Genomic DNA, 21,602 nt, shown 5'->3' with positions numbered 1-21,602 from the left:
CATAAACCTAAAAGATCGAAACGCCACAAGTCCAACCAGTGGAGCACTTTGACCGGAAAATGGAACTGGAATCAATGAAAGGAATGGGCTGAGTTTAGTTGGCAGACAATTTTATAGAGGCCGTGGGGTGACAAGTGCAAACCATGTGGGTGCGTGGATCAGAAAGTCAGAGCGTCGTGACTGTTGGATTTAAGACCTTATCGACGGCTGTGGAGGAATAGTTGGTTTTCTTCCACGATGGTGTCTTTTGATATCAACCAATGGGGAGCGAGTTTGAATTTTTGGGAATCTTTAAATTTAAACCCGTTTGTTTTCACAATTTCTCTCAATTCAATTCATCTCATCTAATCATTACAATTTTTTCAAATTTTCACACAAAATAAAATAAACAATTCAACTTTTTCAAATCTCAAAACAAAAATAACATTAAAAAAATATATTCTAACAATATTTTATTCAACTTTTAACTTTAATATCAACTTATCTCATCTTATCTGCGAAAACAAATAATGCCTTAGATAAAAGCTATTTAGAATGAGAATTGATATTTGTAATCTTATGGCGTGCAAGTTTCGTATACTTCTTTTGAAAAAAGTGTACAACTCTAGAACTCACATAAAAAAAATTATTATTTTTTAATGTTGGATCCCACCAATTTTCAAATAGAGTACACAGGATTTGCATACCTTAAGATTGTATATATCGTTACTCAATGATTAGTGTTTTGATTTTTTTAAAGTTATAATAGGTCCCAGTAAAAGTGATGTGCTAACACACTGATTTCTTTGTAAAAAAAAAAAAATCTTAAATTTAGAATATAAGGTGAAGTTTGGATAGTGTGTTGAGATGAGATGAAAGTTAAAAGTTGAATAAAATATTATTTTTAATATTATTATTATTTTAAAATTAGAAAAAATTGAATTATTTATTATATTTTGTGTGAGAATTTGAAAAAGTTGTAATAATTAGATATGATGAGATGAATTGAGATCAACTATGAATCCAATATTTAAAAAAAAAAACAAAAATTCCATGCCTTGACATTCTTTTCCTAATTTATATCAAGGTTTGCTTGAAAATGAGAACTAAATAAAGAACCGTAAGTTTTAAAATGATAAAGATTATTTTTTAAATGAGGGCTATAAATTATTTTTATTGACAATAAAAATAATGACATCTAACTAAATGAATCAAACTATTTAATTTTAATTCGCTAATTCTGTATCGAGGTCATAGATAGTAAATCAAGAAAGCAAATAATTTTCAATTATATTTGATTGTATCCCAATGTAAATCATTAGAAACAAATGTCTCTCGTACTAAAAAATGTGTTAATATTTCAACAAGTCCAATAAAAATAGAAGAATATTTTCTTGAATTTATTAAAGTAGATGATGCTAGTGGAAAATGTTTTCGCAATGAATTATTAGATGTAATAAAAAGTTTTGAACTTGATATTAATGATATTCGAGAACAATGTTATGATAATGGGTCTAATATGAAAGGTAAAGAGCAAGGGATGCAAAGAAGACTAGTTGATATAAATCCTAAAGCATTTCACAAGATAATGTGTCAAGTTTAACTCTTAAGCCACTCTTACAACACATGTTGGGAAAGTTAAATTAAAAGTATCAAAGCGATAAAATTCCAAACTCCATAGATAAGAGAAGTTTTATTGCAACTAGCAAAAACAACTGAAAATCTTAAAACAAAAAGTGACAATAATTATTTAGTAGCATATAAAATCGAGAACTTTGAATTCATATTAGGCATGACCATATGCATATGATATGATATGATATGATATTTTATTTGCTGTCAATTCTGTAAGTAAGTTTGGAATTCAAATATATGCATATAAATGTTGTCATTGATTAGTTAAGAGTTTTATTTTTTTCAACATTATAGAAAAAATGGATTTAAATTTGCTATGATTTCATCAAAAGATATTGCAATTAGTATGGAAATATAACCTATATTGAGAGAAAATGGAATGATTCAAAGAAAATACAATTTGGTATAAATGTCAACAAAGAGAACACATTTTGTTGAAAAATCTTTTAGAATTAATTATTTTTTATTTATAGTAGATCAAACAATTTCTTCAATTCAAAACAAGTTTGACCAATTTCAAATAAATGAAAATATTTTTTATTTTTTATTTAATTTCAAGAAATTGAAATTACTTGATAATTGTAGTTTGCAAAAAGATTGTCTTAGTCTTTGAAATCTTTCTGAAATATGATATTAATGGTTTAGATTTATTTTCAGAACTAAAAGTTTTCAAATAAATTTTACAAATAGAAGAAAGTATGGGTGACAATTCATATCCACGGCTCGTTTTCATGTCGTATCAAGTCATGGATATTCAACTATAAGGGTCAACCCAAACCCGATCCGACCCGATATGTCAAGCTAAACGAATAAGATCTTTAATCCTAACACGATTCATTTAAACAATAGGTTGTGTTGTGTCACTTATTTTGACCCATTTAATAATTTATTAAAAATGAGTACACTCAACATGACTTATTTTAATTTGTTTCATGTAAATGAGTTGAACTAACCCGCATAACCTATTTAACTTGATTAACATAATTTTAAATAAAAGTTAGAATCTATATTTATTAATGGCCACAATATCTATATATTTTTATATATATACACATATATAAACCAATAAGACCACTCACAAATAAAAAATATCAATATTTTTCAGATAATTTTAACCTATAATAAAATCAATATTACAAACACAATAATAACAAATATGCATAAGTCTAGAATTACACTTATGACAATAAAACATAAGCATATTGAGAAATACTAATATTACAACTTAATAACAAAATTTTAATTTTGAAATAAGATTTAAATGAGTAATTTCGGGTTAAACAAGTTGACTCATTGTTGACCCGTTTATTAATCGTGTCTTAACTAGGCAACCCATTTTGATCCGAAACCATTTATATCAAACCTATACCCTTCTAATTTCATGTTGTATTCGTGTTTGATTCACGGGTCATGTCACATATTTCCACCCCTAGAAGAAAGCACTCCGATTGGCATATTAAAAAAATATAAAAAGGTTTGATTCTTTTTCCAAATGCATGCATAGCTTATAGAATCTTATTGGCAATACATATTACTATTGCTTTTGCATAAATAAGTTTTTCATAATTAAAATTGATAAAATCTTATCTACGATCAACAATGTTGCAGAAAAGATTAAAAAGACTGACCATATTATCAATTGAAAATGAAATATTATAAAAACTTGAATGTAAAAATTTAATAACGATTTTGCATATCAAAAAGCAAGAAGAATAGTTTTTAAATGAAAATATATTTTAGATATAAACTAGTCAATTTAACACATGCAAGAAAAGGTCCCATTTTAAGTTATCATCTTAGGCCTCAAAATCTATTTTGACAGATGAATCGATTGGAAGTTTAAGATTCTCCTTTGGCCAATTCGCAACAGTCTAAATAGTTAATCGACAAATAATCTCTCTCCATATCTACCAAACTGGAAGAGTAAACCTGCATGTATACAACATTTATTACTAAAAGGAATAAAAATCCATGCACATTTCAAGTTGCCTAACAAAGCAGCAAGTAACAAAGACATAGTCCACAATTTTCATAAAATTATCTCATGACTCCAGAGTTCATTCAGTTCTATACAAAGAACAGTGAACTTACTTGCAACAGTGGTTGATAAACCCACCAACAACTAAGATTAAAAGAATTCCTATTCATGAGCCTACTAGATCCAAAACAAGGTCAAGGTCATGACTCATTCTCCATAGTTAGGGCACCCAATAGATTTTGCTAATCCTTTTATGACTGGTGCTTTGGAATAAACCGAACAAGCCCAAAATAAATTGAATAACATGATTAATGGTGGAAAATCATAGAGGGGGAAAATGTGGGGGCTTACCTGGAGCCTCAAGAAGGGCATCTCCGGCAATGCTTAGTGGCGATAGTGACAACACCTACAAAATTCGAGACAAATAGAGTTAATGTGGGAGAGAGTTGAAGGAGAGGGATCGATGGATATCCTCACCTAGGACAGTGTCGTTGAATCGTAGCCACACCGCAGGAGGTGTGACATGAAGAGGAGTCGGCCTAGACGCGATGCAAGGGCTTTTATGTGTGTGTGTGTGTGAGAGAGAGAGAGAGAGAGTGGGAAAGAGGCGATGGTGAGGGGTTAGTGTCTTTCGACCGTGGCCACATAGCGGGAGGGGCGATGGGCGCTACGCGAGGGGGTCTTCTGATATTTTTTAGTCACTTCTAAAATTATTTTTTAATTTCAAAGAAAAATGGCACAAAACAAAAAAGAAGAAAAAGTTAGACTAAATTGTAGCCGAGTTCTTGATAAAATGTAAGGTTATCATTACCTAACTTTTATTACCTATAAGTTTGGTGAGTTAACAAATTTGCTGGAAGACACATTAAATTATAATATAAAATAAAATAAAATATTAATAATTCTTTATATATTATATGATTTGCTTTATTGATGTGTTGAAGATATCCAAAAAAACAACTAAACGAATAAAAATTGTCTACGGAAAAATGGGAGGTCCATTGGGCCAGAATCATTGGGGAGATTCGGATTAAGTGCGGCATTCAAGAATGTTCAGCCCAGTCGTTATCCAATCTCGTACGGAGACCGACCGACGAAGCAACGTAGCTGCAGGGCCGAACCGTCATTCTGCTTTTGTCAAACGCGTCGCAACATCATTGGACAGACCTACTTTTTGCCTGTTGTCACGCATGCCCAGTATCATTGATATTTGGAGACGACTGGAGCCACCGAATACCAAGGTGGTGTCTGAGTTCTTCTGAAAGAGAAGCAAAGAAAAAGGTCTTCCGTTTTATTATCTGAGACTGTGGTGTCTTTCTGAGTTCAATCTCTCTATTTTTCCTCCGCAGGTTCACTCCCCATTTCTCGTCTGCGCTAGATTTTCTGAACCCATTTCTGTCTCGTAACCTTGATATCTAGCCATGGTATGTCTCTTTTGGACTATATATTTTTAGTTTGGCGGTCTTTAGGAATTTTATGTCTGTTTTTATGTTTGATCTGTGATGTCTGACTGACCGTAGATGTGCTTATTTTGGGCTCAGTTACTTTGGATCTGACGTTGGATTTCTTTTGATCTTTGAACTTCGATGTTGATTAAGGTTGTTGCGTGCTTTGGCTACTGGGTTTGATGTTGTTAGTGAATGATGTATGCTAGGAGAGGAAAAACAAAGAAGGTTTTTTGCATTTGGGTTGTTGGTTTAATGGATCCTTCGGTAGATGCTGCCGCTTTGATTTGTGCGTTTTGTATTTACTTTTAGTAAATTGTTGTCATAAATGTACTTTTAAAAAAAATTGTTGTTATAAATGTAAATACCCAGAAGAAAGTTCTGGTGGTGTTTGTTGAAATCTGTAAAGGGCGATACAACTATGAGAAGGTCATGCATTAGTTAGATCATCTTTATAGCGCATGCTTCTGTTGATGGGACTTAACTGCTTTCATGAAGATACTTGGGTTTGGTGATTTTGGCTTGTATTACGGAGAGTAACATTTACTATATCGGGTGGCAATTGTGAATATTTTAACTGTGGTTTCGGTGTCATTTCCAAAGTTGACATGTCATCTTATAGAGGTTACATGAGACTGATTGTTGCAAGCGCCGTTTCAATTCCAAGGTCACTTTTTGATTATTAAAAGTAGTGGCATTTTTTCTATGTGAGATCAATCTTTCCAACCCAAATTGTTGGTGCAAACCCTATCTATCAAGCCTTCCCCTCAACATAATAAATTATAAAACATAATTTGTTATATTCTAAGCCTTGTTTGTTTTTGCAGATGAAATGAAATGAGTTGAGATTAAAGTTAAAAGTTGAATAAAATATTGTTAGAATATATTTTTTTAATATTATTTTTGTTTTGGGATTTAAAAAAATTGAATTGTTTATTTTATTTTGTGTGAGAATTTGAAAAAGTTGTAATTATTAGATAAGATGAGTTGTGAAAACAAACAGATGAGATAAGTCCCACTAGAAGCACACATCACAAGCACTTGAATGTTATTCCTATTTGTTTTTAGTTAGTAGAAGATATGATGTATTTATTGTTTGTCTTGTTTATCAATTGTTAGCTGCTCCATCATGGACTATAGTTGATTCACTCATAAATTGTTCAGACTTTGTTACATTTTGCTTTAAGCTCTTTCCATCCCAGCCAGTGTCTTTGTTTTAAGTTCATATTTTGAACAGATGACGTGTTTAGCCACTAATTCTTTGACATACATGATTATTGTTCGAAAGTAAGGAAAGGTGGTGGCGTTCTGCTTTCCTAGAGACTCAAAGGTCCAAATGGTTTACACCAATGAGGTTAAAATTTAATATCAGTCGTCATGGCTTAGTATGTTTGGAGTATAGCATAACTAACTTAAATATCTGCATTCAAATACATGTCTAATTACAAAACATGCAGATGAGCCTTTTGGAAATGTTGGTCTATGGTTGCTCTTGTTCTATGGTTTCTTCCAATTCAATATTTTTTGTTAACACAAATATATTTTTCATTCTATGTACAGGCTAATGCAGCATCGGGGATGGCTGTGCATGATGACTGCAAGCTGAAGTTTTTGGAGTTGAAGGCTAAAAGGACTCACCGTTTCATTGTATTTAAGATTGAGGAGAAGCAAAAGCAGGTGGTGGTAGAAAAAGTTGGGGAGCCAACTCAAAGCTACGAGGATTTTGCTGCAAGTCTTCCAGCTGATGAGTGTCGATATGCTGTTTTTGATTTTGACTTTGTCACTGCAGAAAACTGCCAAAAAAGCAGGATTTTCTTCATTGCATGGTAATATAATGTGCTAAAAGCTAGCTATCTCTTTCCTCGTGTATAAGCTATCCCCTTTTAATCATTGCTGTTTGTGCATGTTTACTGTTCACTTAGGTCCCCTGATACATCAAGGGTGAGGAGCAAAATGATCTATGCAAGCTCCAAGGACAGGTTCAAGAGAGAACTGGATGGTATTCAAATAGAGCTGCAGGCCACCGATCCAACTGAGATGGGTCTTGATGTTTTTAGAAGCCGTGCCAACTAAGATTTGTCTTGAGTCTCGCATGGCGATTTGTCTCTGCTCTCGGTTTTCTTTTTAAGTGAAAATGTTAATAGTATGTGGGGCCATGAACCTGAGTTATCATATTGGTTTGTTGTTCAAGTTTTACCTTACGGTCTGGCCTTCAACTAGAACCAAATTTCAATGATTCCAATCAATATCGTGTATGATTTGTTGTGTGGAACTGAAGCAATGAATGTGTCCTTGTAGTTGTTATATCTACAAGCCAAGATGTATATCATCTTGGGATTAGAGAAGCACTCTTGCTTGTTTTTTGAGACCTCTGAAATGGATTTTTGACCCGTCTAGCCCTGCAGGAGGTGGACTGCGGTTCAATACTGTCTAGATTGCTGGTGTAGTCGATTTGGAACTCATGTAAGATTTGTTATCAAGTATATCTGAGACTAGTTTTTTCTTTGGCTTGTGCTAGATTTCAGCAGTTGATTTCTTGTCAGACATTGATGGCAGCAAGTATATAGGATTATAGTTCTAATCCAAACATTTTTTACAACTTGAAAAGAACGCTACGTGAGCTCCTCTATAATGAATGCCGGAGTTCATATTATCCATGGACCACATTATTTAATGTGAAATTGTAAAAAATTGTAAAGGATCCTAATCTGAGTAGAACACAAGCGTGCCAGACAGGCTTGAGAATCTGGTTAAGTAGCAAGATCTAATGTCAATAACTTCTTGGCATTGTGGGAATCAAAGGGTCTATACAAGCAAGTGGCACCCTCTGCTGCCCTTGCCCTAAATGGCCACCCCGCCAGGCAGAGGCACGGAAGGTTACCCGCCCGAAAATGGGTGGGTAGCAATCTTAGACTGTAGGGCGGGTAGAATTTGAGCCTGATGAACGCCATATCTTTTCATTTAGTTCTTTAACATTTCTTCCAGAATACAATGATAAAAAAATAAATATTAAAAAAATACCATAAATATGAAAAGAATTAAAGCAATTTGAAATACTTTAACCACAAAAGAATTACACAAAAGGAAATCTACAAACTGACGTGACTTGATGCAGTACATCATATTGACGTGACTTGATGCAGTACATCAGATTGTAAAGTTACTTTTTATGTAAAGTAGATCTAATGCATCACATGAAGCCACATCAGTCTATAAGTTTACTTTTATATAATCTTTTTATATCTATAATAGTTCTCATGCCCCAGGAATCCATAGACACGAGGGGAATGAGCTAATCTTTTATTGGAGGGAAAGCTGGGGAAAAGCATAGAGCGTGTAGGCTTGAACAAAGCACGTCGTTCATTTATGATCCTATCTTGTTAATTATTATGACCTATTATTTTGTTCGACAAAAGATAGATTTATCCGTAGGTTTAATTTGGAAAAACAGTAGAGATAAGCATGAACAAAAAAAAATTTATTGGAAACTTCATCTGTTTAATTTGTGTTGATTCCAATCATCAATGTGAATAAATCGAAGGGCAATTCTTACGCATACCATTCAAGTTCCTAGACTTTCTGATAATGTGAATAAATCGAAGGGCAATTCTTACGCATACCATTCAAGTTCCTAGACTTTCTGATTCTATTCATTATGAATCCTGATAGCCATTGAAAGAGTTCAACATCGGAATTCTCTTCCCCAATCAAAATGTCTATCAATTGATTCCTAACTTGTTATCAATTCAAGCTGAAACTTGAATCAGCTGAATTGAACCATCACTTCATACCTTGATTTCAAGTGATAATTTAACTTCACGAGCAACCAAATTTGCACAGATCCTTATTCTTCCTCAACTACAGAAGGACCAGCAGACAGCTTTGACCCAGCAAAAATAAAACGGTGGGAGGAAGAAGGGGGTGGGGGGGTTGGTATCGACTGATAAGTAATGCTCTGATAAGAACCAAAAGTGCAGCAAAACAGTAGGCCAGGAACCACCACATTTTGAACTTCTAGACACAGAATTCTGTAGCATGAGATGCACCTATGAAATATACAAGGATACATCTACAGACCCACACCAAAAGATGAATTTTCACTGTTCACATGTTCTGTTTGGCCAACTCTACCGATGGGAGCAAATCTTATTTGTAAGATCAGTATTCCAACATTATCAACGTTCAAATAACAATGCTCACAACAATCTGTTGCTAACAGAAAGACAGTTAAAGATTCTTTCATCCATATGTTAATCAGCCTCAATTTAGTACCCTCCTGGTCCTTCAGGTTTGCAAGCTTAATTATGTACAGAAAAGAATCTTGTCATCTTCAACCGTCAGTCCTAAAAAAATGCTACAAGTTGATATAACACAAAAGCTGTAATCCCCAAAAATGGTTCTTCAATGGCAAATAGAAGGGTCTCTGGTATAACATCGCAGACTGTTGACATTAAATAACAAAAATTCTTCTCCAACATGTTTAGGTAGAGTGGACTTAACTTTTCAAGCAAGTTCCATGAAGAAGAGCATTATATGTTACCCGATTCAGGGTCACCCCCCTTCTCATCATATCGTCGCGCAATTCAAATGCCTTGGTGAGTTCTCCAGTTATGCAGCAACCATATATCATAAAATTATATGCTAATGTATCAGGCTTTAGACCCTTATTTAGCATGGTGTTCCACAACTCAACAGCTTCCTGTAAATTACCTCTTCTACAATACTCATAGATAAAAGTCGAATAGGTAATACAATCTGGAAAAATACCATTGTCAGTCATTCCAACAAGGAGCTCAATAGCTTCTTGAATCTTTCCCAATTTACAGAAGCCCCGGATAAGTATATTGTATGTCACAGTGTTTGCTAGAAACCCTTTTAGCATTGCAGAGTGCAGCTGTACAGCTTCCTCCATACTTCCTTCCTTCGTAAGGTGGTCAAGGAAACAACCATAAGTGATCTGATTGGGAAGGGCATTGCCAATTAACATTTCCTTTAAAAGAAGTTCTGCTTTATCCATATGTCCTGCCTTGCATAAGCCATTGATCAAGGCAGTATATGTCACCACATTAGGAAAACATCTCTCAGCAACCATCAAATCCCAAAACCCAAAAGCTTCCTTAAGCCTTCCTGCTTTGCTGTATGCATCTATCATACTTGTATATATTACTTCATCAGGCTTCAGCCCTTGATCATGCATCTCCTTCAAGAGACCCAATACTTTTCTCGTGTCATACTGCTTTAGAGTTCCACAAATGAGTACTGCAAAACACACAAGATCCATGTCTATTCCTCTTCCAACCATCTGACGGCAAGCATTCAATGCATCATCTAATTTCCCCTCTTTGCAGTAGCCATGTAGAAGTGCACTATAACATATCACATTTAACTTCTGATACTCTTTGTGGAGGTCATCTATGAATTTTTTGGCTTCAGAAACTTTACCTGAAGAACAAAGACCACTAATTAGAGGCCTATATGTATATGTGTCTGGTTTAAGACCTTTCTCAACCATTTCATCCAACAATTCAAAGGCTTTTACTGTGTTACCATCCATACAGTGACCCTCTATCATAACATTATAAGTCACCTCATTTGGCAGAATGTTTTGCTCAACCATTTCGCCAAACAACTTACTTGCTTCAGCCATCATATTTGCACGACAGAAACCAGATATAAGTGCAGTATAGGTGTAAGTATTTGGTGCAATTCCCTTCCCGGTCATCTCATGATACAGCCTAAATGCCTTGTGCAGTTCTCCTTCCTTGCAGTATCCACTGATCAGTGATGTATAGGTTGCAACCGTTGGCACCAATCCTTTATCGATCATCTCACCAAAAAGAAACTCCGCTTCACTCAATTTGCCAAACTTGCATTGCCCACTTATCAAAGAATTGTACGAATACACAGTAGCTCTAATCCTGGACTCCGACATTTTACCAAAATAAAAATATGCAGCGTCCAATTTCCCTCTTCTGCTGAACGAATCAATCAAAATAGAATAAGTGACATCGTTTGCAAACAGACCCTTCTCACCCATATTATAAAAAAGTAACTCCGCTTCATCCAATTTCCCGTCTTTGCACAGAGAATTGATCAGCGCGTTATAAACAAACAAACTAGGCAGCACCCCTACTCTCTCCACCCGCTTCACCACATTATAAGACTCTTCAATCTTCCCTGACCTCCTCAATCCCTCTACAACTCCTGAGACAGCGGCTTCACTTGGAACAAACCCCAACTCAATCATTTCATCCATCAGCTCCATCCCAGCCTCGTGTTCTTTCACTCTGCACAAACCAAGTACTAATGTGCAATATGTAACCACATCTGCTTTCAGTCCCTTTTCACTCAACAAATTTTTTATCTCAATAGCCTCCCAAGCTCGTTGGTTTTTGCAGAGCCCATGAATCAACACGTTATACGTTACAACACTTAAACTGCATCCATTCAACTCCGCCTGCAAAATCATTTCCTTGGCTCTTACAAAATCCCGCAATTCGCACAAACTCCTAACCACCACAGTGTATGTATACACATCAGGCCTAAGACCGGCATTCGTAACCTCCTCATCAAACAATTCCAAAACTACATGAAATTGCCTAATTCTCACTAGCCCGTTTAAAAGGGCACTCAAAGTTCTAACTTCGGGCAACAATTTATTTTCTCTCATGAGCCTCACGATCACCACTCCATCCAAAAATCTTTTATTTTGCACATAATTCTGAACTAACAAATCAAAACCCAAACTCGAAGAAAAATTACATTTCTCGTAGGAATTCAAAAAATGTTCAAAAACCTCTTCTGAGTCTAACCCACGAACGAAAAGCGTTTGCAGGAGCGAAGAAGCTGGCCAAAAGTGATTGGACTGGACCAGAGCATGGACCAAGATGCAAAACGAAGTCGTGGAGTGGTTGAAGTTTATGTGCAAGCCCAAGAAATTGAAGAACCTCAAGGCTAACCTGGAATCGTCGATGGTTTGGATCAGGACCTTCTCGACGTGGTGGGGCCTCAAAGTGCCTGACATGTAGGTGTTGTTGAGCGCGATTTTCCAGCTCTGACTTCCTCGTACTATGTCTCGGAGGATCGACACGAAGTGCGACTCGTTTTCTTCATTATCTTGGGATTTAAATTTGGAGGTACACAAATTTCTTTGCTTTCTGTAAATGGTAGAATTTGTGAGGGGTCGATGAGGACGAATTAGCTTCATTTTCGATTTTGGGTTCGAAAATGAGAATCATTTCGGCTGTGAGCCATTTGAAGTTGCAGCTTGCAGAGGTTCGAGCTAAGTGAGGGAGTGAATGGATTGGGCTGAGGCCAATGTTAGGCTAGCCCACGTTAAAGCTAAAACAAATTTTTTTTTTTTTGGCATAAATAAACTATGTTTTTAATATTTATAACCATTTTACAACTCTTTCTCAATAATATCATTATTTTATAAGAGACTTATTTATTCAAACGGAACAAATTGTAAAAGACTTCTTGATATATATTCTTATTTATAATGAATATATTATTTATGTGAAAGTTTCTCATATTAATTAATGTGAAAATATTTTTGTCTTCATTTCTTAACAATCATTATGAATTCATAATAAAAATTAAAAAATAATATTTGCCTCTTCAGTTTAAAAGATTAAGGGGTTGTTTGGAAAACACATATCATCTAATCTCATAATTTTCTTTCTAAATATCATTCAAATATAAACATTTTTCAATTTAAAATTTTTAATTTTTTCATTTAATCATTATCTAATTACTACTTTCTCAAACTTAAAAAAAAAATAAAAAAATAATTCATTTTTTTCAAATCTCAAAGCAAAAATTATATTATGACAATATAATATTTTTATTTAACTTTTTTTCTTTTTTCCCAAAACCTAACAAAACAACTTACGCGACGTTTGGATAAACAATTGGTCTCATTTCATCTCATTTCAACATCTAAACACTACTCAGACACAAATACTTTTTAATTTCTCTTTTATACTGTTTCATCTAATCATTACTAATCATTACAACTTTCTCAAACTTTCATATACAACACAAAAAATAATTCAATTTTTTCAAATCTCAAAATAAAAATAATATTAAAAAATCACATTATAACAATATTTTAACTTTATAATATTCATATTCAACTTTTTTTTCTCAGTTTTCAAAACTCAATAAAAATCTTAACTTAAACTATTCATTACTATTTACAAATCATCTCACTACTATTTACAGATTTTTCATTTCATCTGATTATCTATGTGAGGCCTTAACTTAAATCATTTCACTATTATGCATAAATCATTTCACAAAAAGAAGCAAATGGGGACCCAATCTTCTTTTACATTTTCTTATCTAATATGAATGATACTCTTCTCAGGCTGTATGCTAGTGAGGAGGTCAAAATTGCATTCTTTCATATGCAACCCATGAAAGCACCAAACCTTAATGGTATGCCTCCTTTTTTCTTTAATAAATATTGGCATATAGTGGGTGATTTAGTCACAAAGGCAATACCTTACTCTCTTGACCATGATGTAGTTTCTGCTTAATTGGATGAAACTTTTCTAGTTTTTATTCTAAAAAGAAGCAGCCTAAGAGGATTATAGAATACCGCTCCATAAGTTTGTGCAACGTGGTATATAAGATAATTGCTAAAGTTGTTGGCTTAAATCCATTTTGCCATATGTGATATTTGATAGCCAGTGTTAATGTACTTGTTACTTTTGAGACTATTCATGCTATCCGGAAGCAAAGATGAGGTAAACAAGGTGTTATGTCAGTGAAACTGGATATGAATAAAGCATATGACTGAGTGGAATGAGGTTTTTCACAAAAGATTATGTTGAAATTGAGTTTTGACTCCACATGGGTGGCGCTAGTTGTGTCTTGCTTAAATTTAGCTACATATAAGGTACTTTTTAGTGGGTGTTCTACTTCATCCTTTGCTGCATCTAGAGGCTTATGCCAAGATAACCCACTTTCCCTATATTTGTTTGTGTTATGTGCTAAGGGATTATCTACTTTTGTTCAAAATGCTGAAATGTGTCAATTGATAAAGGGAAATGCTATGCATCAGCCCCACACCAGCACACACTTCACATCACTTTTTTTTTTTTTTTTACACTCAATAGGTTGAGTGTGTGCTGGTGTGGGGCTGATGCAAATATTTTTCTATTGATAAAATGTGTTAAGGTGTGTAATGGAGCTCCTACAGTTACTCACTTGTTATTTGCAGATGATAGCTTAATTTTCTGTCAAGCCACACATGTAGCAAATGAATATCTCAAACACTTACTTCATGTTTATGAGTCTGCTTCAGGCTAGAAGATTAATATGGATAAAACTGAATTGTTATTAAGTAAGAATGTTGAAGACGGGGTGGTTCAAACTTCAAGATATAAAATCACTATGGAATGTTCATTTTTTACAACATCATGATTTGGGACTCTCTCTTTTTTTTTTTTTTTTTTGGATAAATTCGAAATGAGTACTTTTCAAGAAGTCAAAGAAAGGGCTTGGGAAAAATCACAAGGATGGAAGGAAAAATTATTACATCAGGCTAATCGAGAGGTCTTGATAAAAGTTGTAGCTTAGGCCTTGCCAACATATACTAAGGGTGCGTTTGGAACATAAACTACTCTCAATTCATCTCAACTCATCATTATAACTTTTTCAAATTCTAATATAAAATATAATAAACAATTCAACTTTTTTAAATCTCAAAATAATAATAATATTAAAAAATAATATTATAATAATATTTTATTATCTCAACTCAATTCAACTCAACTCACTTCAACATTCAAACTCACCGTAAGAATTATTTTCAACTACCCAAGTTTATTTGTAAAGAGCTTGGAGGTATGTTTGCAAGGTTTTGGCGCGATCAACGTGGTGCGGAACGTAAAGTGCATTGGTGTAATTTTCAAAAAATGTGCACTTCAAAATTTCATGGGGGGATGAGAATCATGAGAATTCAGGCTTCGTTTGGTTACTAAATATCTCTCAATTCATCATTATAATTTTTTTAAATCCCAACATAAAATATAATAAATAATTCAATTTTTTCAAATCTCAAAATAATAATAATATTAAAAAATAATATTTTAACAATATTTTATCATCTCAACTCAACTCAACTCACTTCAACATCCAAACGCAACCTCAAAATATGCCAAATATCTTTCAAAATCAGATTTTTTGCATTCTACTTTAGGGTCTTGCCCATCCTATTATTTCTGAAGCAAAGCATGTGTTGCAACTTGGAAAAGCATGGCGCGTAGGAAGGGGCAAATAACATTACATCGGTTTATGTATTTTTTCTGGTTAAAATTTAACTTGAAAAAATATTTAAATATTTCATTTCATCTCGTCTCGTCATTATATATATATTAATTAATTTAATTTATCTAGTTCTCATACATTAGATTATCTATAAGTTTGGTTAAACCATTCAAATAGTATTTTTATTATTTTTTGTTTTACATATTCAAAAGTCTCAACTTTCAATCTTATCTATTACTTTATCCGATCATTTTTTTTAATGTAAAATTCATTTTTTATGACAATAATCTTAGACTCTGTTTGAATTCAAAAAATATTTTATCTCATTTTATCTCGTTATTATAATTTTATTAAAATTTTACAAAAAATTTAATAAACAATTCAATTTTTTTAAATTTTAAAATAATATTAAAATAATATTTTTTTAAAATTTTATCTTTAATCTTAAACTATATTATCTTATATCTGAATCTAAACTTTAATGTAATATATATTTTTTTTTCTAACAATGTAGCCTTCGTAAAATTTATCAATGAGTATGTGAAACAAACTAGAAGGATGGTGATCGAAATGAAGACTATGATCTTTCCTAACCGCCGATCCACATTTCTATTTCAGCGAATCGGACGGCCAATATGTACCACGTCATCTATCTGCGCAGTTAGCTCTCCCCCAATCAGAACAACAATAAACCGCTTCGCACATCTCATTTCAACCGTCGATTCCCAATTTGTACGGATATAAATCGACATTCCTCGTCTTGCCATGTCATCGATCCGTGGCTTCTCCAATTGTCCATTCAGAACCGACCTTACATCTTTATAAATACGAAAGAACAACTTACAGTCATTTCCATCTCACGTATCTCAACTAACTCGCTCTCCCCTCTCTGAAGTTTGAAGTTTTGGTTTGTTTCAAGAGAAAAAAGAAGGAAATTTCCGATGGCCCCTAAAGCCGACAAGAAGCCAGCGGAGAAGAAGCCAGCGGAGGAGAAGAAATCCACGGTTGCGGAGAAGGCTCCGGCCGAGAAGAAGCCAAAAGCCGGAAAGAAGCTCCCGAAGGAAGGCGGAGCCGTTGCCGGTGATAAAAAGAAGAAGCGGACCAAGAAGAGCGTTGAGACGTATAAGATCTACATATTCAAGGTGCTCAAGCAGGTCCATCCCGACATTGGGATCTCAAGCAAGGCTATGGGGATCATGAACAGTTTCATTAACGACATCTTCGAGAAGCTCGCCCAGGAGGCTTCGCGGCTGGCCAGATACAACAAGAAGCCTACGATCACCTCCCGGGAGATCCAGACCGCAGTGCGCCTCGTGCTGCCTGGTGAGTTGGCTAAGCACGCCGTCTCTGAAGGGACCAAGGCCGTCACCAAATTCACTAGCTCTTGAATTGTACGGTTGTAAGGTTAGGGTTTGTGGCGAAATTGGGGGGTGAAAGTTAGGGTTAGGGATAGGGTTTCGCATTATTCTCTATGCCTTCATCCCCCTTTTTTTTTTTCTTTTAATCTTTTGCTTTGAAGTAGAAGATGTACGTGGGGATGTAAGTACCTTATATGCTTTAAGATGGAATGGAAAAGCTTATGTTTTTACCAAATTATCTGTTTTTCTTTTAGTTTATTTATTTTTTATGGTAATTTCAGTGAGACTATAACTTCTCTAAAATTCTCCCGCTGTGTGTTTTTCTCGTAAGCGGGGACTAATCGGGATATCATTGTAAGCTTGGTTTGTTTGAGCGGGGGACAATGTCATAATTGTATCGTTCTATCGGTGCTGTTCAATGTAAGCATTGTTCGTTTGATTTTTGGCTTTTGTTAATCTTTCTGGAAACATTGTTTGGATGTCCATGATGGGGTTTCGGGGAATGATGAATGGAGTTTCTATGAGATGTGTTGAAGTGACTATATGTGTATATATATATTTACAAAGTTCTCTGAGTTACCACAGCAGTCGGAATGTGCAATACTTTGATGAGTAGGTGAATTGTGGACGCCATTTGCTTCCTCAGGTTTAAGGATAAATAATGGTGTTGAAGTAGGGCATCGTGCAGAGTAGAACTCTAGAATAATACTCCGGAATCTGTGTTTTTTGTTCAGTTGGATGAGGATGATGCATTTTTACAAATGATATTTAGTAATTTATGATGAGAGTTATGATGAGAGCCATAGATATGGCCCAAAATGGATACTTTGTATGCTGTACTTTTCTAGTTGGTATTTCATTCTGGGATCACAATGAACTTAAATGTCTTTTTGAAAGCCACTTTCTTTCTTGTTTGTGAAGTTTCTGTCGCTCCTAGGTTAAAAGAAGCAGTTTTGGTCCAAATTCTATGATCTGCGTGGCGTTGGAAACAAAACCTAAGTCGTAAGACAGGTGAAGGTTGTGCTGGGCTTCTTTATCACATTCTGGATTATGTTTGCAATTGAACGTATGTTTCTCATGTCTATAGCATCTTCCACGAATGTTCTTGAAAGTAATGCAGGATGGAGTGGTTTCAGATTTTCAGCCAAAAATGTGTTTTGTGTTACTCCTTCAAACTGCAATGCTTGGATATGCTTTGTTTCCTTCTGTTGCTCATCATCTCTTCTCCTTCATGTCTTAGTTATGTTGGACACTTGAGAGCCAAATTTTCAATACCCACACCCACAGAAAGTTGCTCTACTGAATCTGGAGGCTCTCTCTCTCTGACTCTTCCAAGTAAAAGTAAAAAAATGTTTTAAGTGTAGATGAAAGCAAAATTATATTTGTGGCACGTACTGATGATGTTTATAGAAAATGCAAGGCTATGAACTGCTCCATGAGGTATCCATTTTCAAGAGCGTGTGAAAAAAGCACCAAAGATGCTTACATGCAATGCTTGAGTGAAAAAAGCAAGCAACCTGGACCAAAACACAATAGTGTCAACTTTGGTCCTTCCCAACCAATCGCAATGAAAATCCATTGAGAAAAAATATTAAAGATGCTTACTGAGAAATAACACTTGGAAGAGGGCACCCAAAGATAAGAACTTCCAGCGTTGAATATCAAAGTGAACTTTTGAGAAGGAGTACCGATTCCAATCTCACCAAAATACTAATGAGCATCCATGTAGTTCTTTAGTGCGACAATACTATTACTGGTGTCCTTAACTCAGAGTTACCATGGAGATAATATTTTCTGACAGTAGATCGCCGTTCCTTTGAGTCAATTTGTCCAGCAAGCCGGAAGGAACAAGAGAAGAAGAACAGCCAAAGTGGTTCTAGATCTGGTTTTCATCTTGGAAACTGCAAAATAATTAATGCACATATTTTCTTAGAGATCATCAGTTGACAGCCAATCCAAAGAAACAATGAGATTAGGGTTTGAACAGAAGGTTTCATTATAATTTTTTTAAAATTTCATGTAAAATATAATAAATAATTTAATTTTTTTAAATATCTAAATAAAAATATTTTAATAATATTTTATTTAATTTTTAATTTTAATTTAAAATTATTTTATTTCATCTCACTATTCAAACGAGATCTAAATAAGATCAATCACTAAAACCATGTAGCTAATAAAGAAAAATCCATGAAGCCAAATCTCCCTCTCTCTCCCTCTCTCAAATAAGAGTAGACCGGTTTTTTGAAATTTAACTCGTTTGGATACAGAAATTATCTTAATTCATATCATTATTATAATTTTTTTAAATTTTTATATAAAATATAATAAATAATTTTTTTTAAATCTTAAAAAAATAATAATATTATAATAATATTTTTTTCAATTTATCTAAAATTATCTCATATCACCTCACTGTCTAAATAATTCCTACCTCCTACTCCAGATTCTCAAATCCAAGCAAAGAATTACTGTAAAGGGGACGGGAGGTAAGATTGTGAGAGGCAGGCCTGGAAATTCTTTTTGGTGGAGTTATGACGCAGTTTTGTATTGGATGGTGTAAAAAGGAGTTTTACTTTTACACCCCCGTTTGAAGTTAATCTCGTAAGGATTTCCCTCAGCAACCTTCGGCTGGCAATCTTTCGCGTTCGACCGTCCTATTGAGGAGGGCCACCCGTCACCCGATCCTAATAACTTAACTATTGAAAAAAGTGTTGTAGGTTTATTTTTATTTTTCCATAAATTTTACTTAATTACCTTTTCATTTTAAAAAAATTTTAAAATAATAAATTTATAATTTACCGTCTTGGTGAGGTTATTAAAGTGATGGCCATGTAGGTGAGCACCAGGAGATTATACGAGGCTAGCTGAGTATATAAAAAGCTTACTGTGTTTTAGGTGAAACTTATCTATTTAAGGATAAGCTCGAGAGTTGAGATGGAATAAAAATTTTGAGAATAATATTAATAAAATTTGTAAATAATAGTAAGATAATTTGAATTAAGATAAAATAAGATAAATTGAGATAAAAATTAAATATTGAATAAAATATTGTTAGAATATATTTTTTTCATATTATTTTTATTTTTAGATTTGAAAAATCTTTTTTAATCTTTTTTAATCTAGTGATTGAGGAAATATTTTTTTAATGATGTTGTAAATTTTTTATTTTTTTAAAAATGTTTATGATGATTAAAAAAATACATGAAAAAAAATAAAAATAAAAAAATGAAATACACATTCAGGATATATTTTCAGGCTAATTTTTATTTAGTTATAGCAGTTCTATTTAGTTAATTAGGAATATTATTATATTTAAATTATGTTAAAACTCTAATTATTTATATAGTTATATTTTTTAAAAAATATTTAACAAAATTTCATCATTTATTTAATGATGAAATATTAGTATTTTATAAATTAAATTTGATAATTTATTTACGATATGATATTTATATGTTAATTATCTATTTTAAATTAATTTAAATCAGTATTTAAATTTTTACCATTTGATCAAATTTGGAGAGTTATGATGAAGGATTAGATTTAAATCCTCAAAAGTTTCATTTTGGTCTCACTTTCTCTTTCTCCCTCTCTCACATTTTTTTTTTACCTAGTGATTAAAGAATTGTTTTTTAATGATGTTGTGAATTTTTTATTTTTTTTAAAAATGTTTATGATGATTAAAAAAATACATGAAAAAAAATAAAAATAAAAATAAAAATAAAAAAGTGAAATACACATTCAGGACATATTTTCGGACTACTTTTTCGGTAGCTCTAGCAGTTCTCTTGTAATAATTTTTGTGATATTTTGTGGTGATTTTGTAAAGAGGATTGCTTTGAAGATGTAGAGATGGACGAAGAAGGGAAGCGTAAAATAAAAATATTGTTTATCATTGTTTATTACTGTTCATCTTACTATTCATCAGACAATACATACTTTTAAATATAAAGAGATATATATACGTACACATATATAAAAGGTTAATTGGCATCCTAGTATAGTAAGATCAGCAATGACAGAAGCGTCAGATCAGCCAGACGACAGTAATTAATTAGTTCATATATATTTTTTTTTTCTGTTTTTGCTATTTATTTGATTCAGTGATTGCGCTGATCTTTAGAATGGACTTGGTTACTTTGAAATTAGTGGTACTTGTGTAAAATCCTATATGACGTAGGATTTTCTAATTGATAAAAAAAAACACGGTTGCCACATCTGTCAAATTGAAGAAAAAAATAAAGTGTAATTTCGAATATTAAAATAGTCTAATGTATAAGAATCAAATTATTATTTATTTATGTTCATCATTTATTATGAAATTTAAATTATATTAAAAATTCAAATTAATTAGATAGTTTTTTTCTCTTAAAAATATATAGTAAAATTTCATCATTTATTTAATGATGAAAAATTAGTATTTTATAAATTAAAGTTGATTTTTAGTGTATGATAGAATATTTATATTTTAATTATCAATTTTATGTTAGTTTAAATCGATATTTAAACTTCTACCGTTAGATTAAATCTGAAGATTAAAAATGAAGTGTTGAAATTTAAAACTCATAAACCAATATTTTTCCTCACTTTTCTTTTTTTTCTCTCTCTCTTATCCCCACGCACGATTGTGGTATTACGTCGCACATTGACATTCACACGGACAAACCAAAAAAAAAAAAAAATTACTGTTTATTATTGTTCATCATACTTATTGATGAACAGTAATATAATATACGGAAAAAAACATGCGAAGAAAAAAAAAAGCTTCTTTACTGTTCATTTAAAACTCAAAAATTAATATTTTTTCATACTTTTTCTTTCTTCCTCTCTCTCATTCCCTACGCACGATTGCTGTATTATGTCGCACATTGACATTCACACGGATAAACAAAAAAAACAAAAAAAAAAATCTCTTTACTGTTCATC

At 33.0% G+C, this 21,602-nt stretch overlaps 3 protein-coding genes across 5 annotated transcripts; 2 read left to right on the top strand and 1 right to left on the bottom strand.

Annotated features, from left to right (window-relative positions):
* The first annotated feature begins 4,715 nt into the window (after nucleotides 1-4,715).
* Nucleotides 4,716-7,547, top strand: LOC109002628 (actin-depolymerizing factor 1). 3 transcript variants are annotated; one of them, XM_035690165.1, is made up of 5 exons: nucleotides 4,716-4,833; nucleotides 4,942-5,016; nucleotides 6,326-6,391; nucleotides 6,598-6,863; nucleotides 6,960-7,547. In XM_035690165.1, the coding sequence occupies exons 3-5, from the start codon at nucleotides 6,374-6,376 to the stop codon at nucleotides 7,108-7,110; spliced, it is 435 nt and encodes a 144-aa protein (XP_035546058.1). In that variant the 5' UTR covers nucleotides 4,716-4,833; nucleotides 4,942-5,016; nucleotides 6,326-6,373; the 3' UTR covers nucleotides 7,111-7,547. The 3 variants fall into 3 exon arrangements, with proteins under 3 accessions (XP_035546058.1, XP_018836013.1, XP_018836012.1); XM_018980468.2 differs by lacking the exon at nucleotides 6,326-6,391 and having other exon boundaries at nucleotides 4,717-4,833; XM_018980467.2 differs by lacking the exon at nucleotides 6,326-6,391 and having other exon boundaries at nucleotides 4,800-5,016.
* Nucleotides 7,548-8,659: 1,112 nt separating this feature from the next.
* Nucleotides 8,660-12,314, bottom strand: LOC109002624 (putative pentatricopeptide repeat-containing protein At5g59900). The gene has a single exon (XM_018980460.2). It carries the CDS (start codon nucleotides 12,242-12,244, stop codon nucleotides 9,533-9,535), a length of 2,712 nt encoding a protein of 903 aa, XP_018836005.1. The 5' UTR covers nucleotides 12,245-12,314; the 3' UTR covers nucleotides 8,660-9,532.
* Nucleotides 12,315-16,169: 3,855 nt separating this feature from the next.
* LOC109002627 (probable histone H2B.1) lies at nucleotides 16,170-17,116 on the top strand. The gene has a single exon (XM_018980465.2). The coding sequence runs from the start codon at nucleotides 16,257-16,259 to the stop codon at nucleotides 16,701-16,703; it is 447 nt and encodes a 148-aa protein (XP_018836010.1). The 5' UTR covers nucleotides 16,170-16,256; the 3' UTR covers nucleotides 16,704-17,116.
* Nucleotides 17,117-21,602: the final 4,486 nt, after the last annotated feature.

Source organism: Juglans regia, chromosome 5 (genome assembly GCF_001411555.2).
Source record: "Juglans regia cultivar Chandler chromosome 5, Walnut 2.0, whole genome shotgun sequence".
Classification (NCBI taxonomy): domain Eukaryota; kingdom Viridiplantae; phylum Streptophyta; class Magnoliopsida; order Fagales; family Juglandaceae; genus Juglans; species Juglans regia.
This window is presented reverse-complemented; position numbering and strand designations above follow the sequence as displayed.

Excerpts from the sequence above, each read along its gene's own strand:
- LOC109002628 (XM_035690165.1), top strand. Across the intron at positions 6,864-6,959 it reads AGGATTTTCTTCATTGCATG|GTCCCCTGATACATCAAGGG; the intron begins GTAATATAATGT and ends CTGTTCACTTAG.
- LOC109002624 (XM_018980460.2), bottom strand. The coding sequence starts at position 12,244 with ATGAAGCTAATTCGTCCTCATCGACCCCTCACAAATTCTACCATTTAC.
- LOC109002627 (XM_018980465.2), top strand. The coding sequence starts at position 16,257 with ATGGCCCCTAAAGCCGACAAGAAGCCAGCGGAGAAGAAGCCAGCGGAG.